The following is a 6,843-nucleotide window of genomic DNA, read 5'->3' on the forward strand; positions in this document are numbered from 1 at the left end:
ATCGCGAGGGCTATTAAAAACCGAATTATTCTCCGTCACGGATGTCTGGAAAATATAATTTCCAATAACGGGACTCAATTTAAGTCTAAGCAACTCGACAAGTTGCTCGCCGCGCACGAAATCCGACATACGTATACGCCAGCATACGCGCCGCATTGTAATCCGGTCGAGCGAACGAACCGCACCGTAAAAACGATGATTGCGCAATATGTGCAGCGCAACCATCGTAACTGGGATGACCGTATCCCCGAACTCCAGTTCGCTTTTAATTCCGCGCATCACGATGCTACTGGGTATACGCCAGCGTATCTAAATCTCGGTCGGAAGCTACTGTCGCCGGCAAACGCGAAAGACGCAAGTAAAAGCGCCGCTCCGCCGCCGGATGCTACCCGCCGCCACCTCGAGGAAGCCTACGAACTTGTGGGAATTAATCTCGCACAAGCTTTTCAAAGGCAACAACATTATTACGATCTAAGGCGCAGACCGTGGAAACCGCGAATTGGCAAATAGGTGTATAAAAGAGAGCATCCACTCTCAAATAAAGCCGCCGCATTTAATGCAAAATTAGCGCCGAAATTTAAAGGACCGCTCGAGGTGCGACGAGTAGTATCCCCGGTTATCTACGATTTAAGCGAATGGCCGCTGGTATCGACACGTACATATTCAGGATCTCAAGCCCACACCGCTAACGACGATTCCGAAGCAGACGAAACCGATTCGGAGGATCATGACTCCGACGTCACCAACATCGACGACGGTACAGCAAGCGAAAACGAGGGCCAAGACAGTGACGGTAGCGAGGACGCCTAAAGTTGGCGTTACCTCAATCTCACAGGCCTCTCGGATCGCCCAGCCTTGCTAATCTCCCTGTGTGCCTCTAGGTTCAGACACTATTGAGGAGGGGGGTGATGTAACGATGCACCCTGCAATGCATCGTTCCAACGATACCAGCCGCCTAGAGCGTTAAATATCTCGCGATATTAGAAATTTCCGCCGTCAACAGTAGTAATCACCGCTCCGACCGAACGCGTCCGAAGATCGCCGAACGATCTGCGCTTCGCGCTCACCGCTGCTACGACTGAACGCGACCGAATATCGCCGATCGTCAATCCCCTCCGCAGAGATTACCGACCGCCGAGCGACACCGAAAAAGACCGGAATAATACGAGTGGGAGCAATAATAAGTATAATACGCGTAATTATTGCTCCGAGAGCTTCTTCTATCCTAACCGCCGCTCCGTTACGAATCCCGCTCCGATCCTAGCTCCAGTGATACGACGCGAAAAGGGGGTCAAGTGTTCTTGGTCTCCGCCAAGCGTTTTTGACAATCGATCACCAGATATCCTGATCCGCTAGCGTTACGACGAGAAAAGGGGGCAAAGCGTTCTTTGCCTCCGTCGAGCGTTCTCGACAGCCGTACGCCAGTATCCTAGAACTAGCGCACCGACGGGAAAAGGGGGTAAAGTGTTCTTTGCCTCCGCCAAGCGTTCTTGGCAGTCGGTCGTTAGTGTGTCCGTTCTATTACATTCCGCGAAGCGTCTCTCATTGCGTAAAGGGAACGCCCACCGCGTTATCCACGCCGCGACCGTCATCCGCCGCTGGCGTATATTTCGCGTACGCGTATTTGTATTGTTATACCGCCGACCGCGCCTCGCGTCCGTCTTGGGATTCGGAGATCCCCACGCGTTTTTCTTAGTACTCGCGCCGTAATTGATATTTGCTGTTTTTCTGCCCGCGTCTTTCGTTTTCATTGTATTCGTCCCGTCTGTCTGCCGTCTCGTCGATATATACACACCTGCGTACACTACGAGCACACACACACACACTTATACTTGTAAATCTACACGAACACGCACACCGATACCTGTACATCACACATATCATACAAAATAAACGTTTCTGTCTCTTGTCTTAAAATACTGTGTCGAGTTTGATTATTTATTTCTGCATTCTCTCTTCCCGTGCGAACCTCTTTTGCGACTAGCGAAATTTGCGACGAGCTGATCCGCGCGGAAGTTCGATTGTTTCATATTAATTTCCATTTCATTATCTATTAATAACAAAATGTATTACGTTAAAATAGACAATTTGATATAAAAATTCTATTACAATTAATACTGATCTTTTGTGATTCAGTTTTGAAATATAAAAAACTGTTATTTGGATCTCTCACCTAGAACAGTATATTTAATTCAAGATTGTGGAACACGTAAGTATTCTTTTAAAATTAATACTCATCTTTTGTGATTTATTTTTGAAATATAAGATGCTGTTATTTTGATCTCTCACCTAGAACACTATATTTGATTCAAGATTTTGAAGCACATGGGTGTGAGTTACAATTTTCAATCAGGTGTATCTTCATAAGTATACATTTATATTTTAAAAATATTATTCTAATTCATAATTAATATTATGAGGAACAATTGTTCTGTTAATCAATTTCTTAATAACATTATACCAAAACACTTATTACGTTTATTAGCGTATTTGATTATCGGAACAATCACGATATTAATTTTTAATTAGTTAAATTTACAAGAAAGTTATTCGTTTTGTAACAAGTTTTTTTTTAAAGTTACGGTATAACTTTATCAAATTATGGATTTGTTACGAAATCAATAAACTTAAAAACTCATACATTTTTGTGCTAAACAACCGATTTCTCCTGAACAATGCAATAATTTAAAGGAAAAAATCTCTTTTCCTATTTTTTTTAAGTTTGTCTTCAATGTCCGCCATTTTGTATAAAACGTTTTTTATAACTCAATTTTGATTTAGGAGGAGGGGGGACAGCATATATTACATTGGATAAATATTACGAAGAATATTACCGACCCGCCATCAGAGGTCTATCGATATACGCAAATTTTCGAAAGTGCTTTGACATGCGTATATCACTTTATATAGAATCTCGATTAAATAACTTCCAGGCGTCTAAGGTAGACTTCCACTACAATGCCTTACTGATTAGTCCAGTAGTGGAAGCTGGGATGAAACGCCATAATTACTTCACCATATTAGATTAATTTAAAATAAAATGAATATACAGGACTCTTAGTATTAAAAATTGTCAATGAAATAAAAAGGCAATTAAGAGTCAATATTAATTGTGTGAACTAATAAAACATTTAATATATTATAAATTAAAATAAAATATCAATAAATTCACACTTTAAAAGCGCACGCAAACATAAGTCAAATCATAACGTTTCGGCTGCATATTCGAGCCATCCTCAGATGAACATATAAATATTAATTAACGCAGTAAAACATCTTTAGTTAACGCAGAAAAAACAAGAAAATTACTATGATGGATTGTTATGTTCTAAAATGTTGAGTATTTCACCGAGAGAACAATTTAGCTCATCAAGCGATTGGAAGATCGTTTGTGATGTATCCCTGTGGTACTAATCAGGACACAAAATTAACGTTATATTAATAAAACAATGTGACAAGCAATTGTCCCTCTGACAAAAAACTCACCCTCAAGTAATCCATGTCGTTAAAAGAGTCATTTATTAAAATTCGGTGACAATCAAAATCGTTATTTCGTTAACACATTACAAATATAAGTCGTTCCAAATATAAAACTTTTATAACCGTCCAACTAACTCGACGTACAAAACTATAATGTTTAAGATTTTGGTAATGCAAAGTCATATCTTGTTTATAATAGGAATATATGCTTCATGCAGATCTAATGTGTCCGTTTGTAGGTTAAGACTGTTTTGCTGTTTTTTAATGTTGAGCATCTCTGCGACAATACGTTTCCCATAACACGGTTCTTCATCTAAAATTTGTACATTATTCCAATCGAACTCATGTCCTTGTTCCAATCTGTGATCTGTTATCACCGATTTAGAGCTCGTATTCCATCTAATGTGATTACGGTGTTCTGCAATTCGTGTTTTTAATTTCCTTCCTGTTTGTCCCACATAAGACGCATCGCAGTCGTTACAATTTATCTTATATACCACATTAGTCTTAGACATATAATCAAGTGGATCTTTATGTACTTTAATATATTTTCTTAGCTTATTAGCACTATAATATGCCACCTTGATATTGTTTCTGTTAAATTGTTTGAATTTATCTGTAAGTCTCGGTACATATGGTACTATAAACCATGAAGGAAGCTCCGATGATTCTCCCTCATTCTTGTCATTTAAACCATTGTTATTATTTGAACTATCGTGTGCAATGTTCTTGATCCTGTCATTGATACAATCAAAAATTAATTTTAGAGGATAATCGTTTTCAATTAAAATTCTTATAATAAATATTAAATTATTACTATGGAACATTGGATGTGATAATATTAACGCTCTGTCTACTAAACCAATGATTATACTTTTCTTTTGTGATAATGGATGGTTTGAATAAAAATTGAGAAATCTGCCCGAAAATGTGGGTTTTTGGTACCAGTCAAAAAATAAGTTATTGTCTTTGATAATGATCGAAATGTCAAGAAAATTTAAAGAATTTGTTCCGATTTCTAACGTAAATTGTAACCGTGGATGAAAAGAATTAAAAGTCTTAAAAAAAGAATCAATCTCAGAACCTCGAACAGCCGCACACAAGTCGTCAACATATCGAAAATAAAAGAGAACGTTGTCTTTATACAACATCAAGGCAGTTCTTTCTAGTCTTTGCATAACCAAATCTGCAACGATGGGAGACAACGGAGAGCCCATCGGTGTCCAAAAATTTTGTTTATAAATGATATTGTCAAAAGTAAAATAAGTAGAATCTAAAATAAATGTGATGGCTTTTATAAATTCAATTTGTGAAATATCGCAATTATTGGAAATATATGTCCATTTTTCGTTAATACAATCAATTGCCATATCCATCGGTATATTAGTAAATAATGATATTACGTCCAAAGAAATCAATTTGTATTCTTCACTTATATGCATTCCTTTTATAGTATTGACCAATTGGAAACTATTTTTTATGTGACTTTCGGCTTTAGGGACCGCTTCAAACATTATGCTATGTAAATATGACGCAAAAAGATGTAGTGGACTACCAATGGAAGAGACAATGATCCTGAATGGACAATTAGCTTTATGAATTTTGGGAAGAGCATACGCCCTCGGCAGTGTCCCATCACTGATGTACAAAAATCTATATTTAGATTCATTGATGTATTCACATCTCTTCCATCTTGAAAGCATATCTCTGAGAGCTGTTGTAATTTTCTTTGTAGGATCTTTTTTAAAAAGATTAATTTAAAAAAATTTTAACGAATTTATTGGCTCATTGCTCTTGTCTCTTTAAATATTAGTTTTTAAAAACTTATTGAACCTTGTCACAAACAATTTCAATTTTGATTGTTCTTATTAAAGGGAATATTGAAGGTTTAATTTGAGCTTTGGATTTCGATACTTTTCATTAAATTATCGCTATTAAGAATTGTCGCTATTTAATTCACGTAAGTATTTAAAATAAAATATTAAAGTTAAAAAGTCATATTTGTAAGTCATATTCATAAACCGAACTTAGGACTGTGCTTCAAGACCGACAAATAATCAGTGCACAGTTAGCTTGAATTGAAAATTATATAAATTCACAAGAAATATCATTAAACACAAAGAACCGCCTTGACCGAATATACTTTTTTCACTTGCATATATTTAACCTCATTGGTCGATTTTTACTTAATATTGTCTTACCAAATTATTATAAATTTCATCATCAATTTCTTCAAAGGACAAAAAATCATCCACGGTTCTAAACGAAATCTCCTGTGGGTTTATTGGTCTCCTTACTGCAGACTCTCGCAATAATCTTTTAATGGTTCTTGCATTTTCATTGCAAGAAAAAAATAAAATTATAGACCGCAGCACAAACTTTTGCATAAGAGAGCGTTTATATTGGTCGTAACTGAATGCCCTATTCTGTAATCTATAAGAATTGGCTAATCACAGTCGAGTATTCCCCTCTCATTGAACTATAAAAAGAGAATATTCGTAGGTAATTGGTCAATTTTTACAGATTACGGCATACAGTTACGGCTAATATAAACACTTCCTAATGCATAACGTATAATGCATAAGAGAATCAACCGATGAAAATTCCTCTTTTTCGTGAAATGAAAGGAAAGGAAAGGTTCTGATTTATAGATTCTCTTGTGTATTATGCGGAGAGGATCCCGTTAGCACACAATGCGATAGTACACGTCCACTCACGGCCGATGCCTAATAATTTTTCACTGCTTTACCAATGAGAATATTTTATTTTTTAATTGGCCAATTAGCAATGTGCGTTATCGGAATACTCCCTATTATGCGTTATGTGTTATGAAAAAGTTTGTACTGTGGCCTTATGGGATTAAAAATTCATTTATAGTAACAATAATCCAAAGAACACACCAAGTCAACAGAAATCAAAATGACATTTTTTGGTTACGAAATTTAGCTATTTATTGACTTAATAAACAGACAAATTTTGTAACCACAATTCGTCATTTTACTTTTTTTTGAGTTGGTGTGTTCCTCAGGAAATTACTGACTATTCGTTAATAAAATCATCTATACTTACATTTTATCTTCCATAGAAATTTGTCGCTTTTCCATATCATATAGTTTCGTTATAATCATTCTGAAATAAAATTTGATGTTTTTATTTGTATACATAGACGAATCTTTGTGTAATTATTTTTGAAATTTACTTTAGAGATCGCATTATATTTATAACACCAGATGTTTCCACTTCTTTTGACCATCCAACTTCATGTTTGGCTGGTGATAGGCAATTGCGTTGTACGGAGGAAGAAGGTCCTAATATTGTGTTTTGATGGTGAATGGACGTTTTGTGTGAATGATTGTTTGGATG

At 36.4% G+C, this 6,843-nt stretch overlaps 1 protein-coding gene across 1 annotated transcript; it reads right to left on the reverse strand.

The window, feature by feature from the left end:
- Positions 1 to 3,659: 3,659 nt before the first annotated feature.
- On the reverse strand, positions 3,660 to 6,608 carry LOC108772348 (uncharacterized). Its single transcript, XM_018537870.1, has 2 exons — positions 6,550 to 6,608; positions 3,660 to 4,215 (listed from the first exon to the last, which is right to left on the reverse strand). Exons 1-2 carry the CDS (start codon positions 6,606 to 6,608, stop codon positions 3,660 to 3,662), a joined length of 615 nt encoding a protein of 204 aa, XP_018393372.1.
- Between the last annotated feature and the right edge of the window lie 235 nt (positions 6,609 to 6,843).

This window comes from Cyphomyrmex costatus, unplaced genomic scaffold, assembly GCF_001594065.2.
Source record: "Cyphomyrmex costatus isolate MS0001 unplaced genomic scaffold, Ccosl1.0 scaffold1850, whole genome shotgun sequence".
Lineage (NCBI taxonomy): Eukaryota > Metazoa > Arthropoda > Insecta > Hymenoptera > Formicidae > Cyphomyrmex > Cyphomyrmex costatus.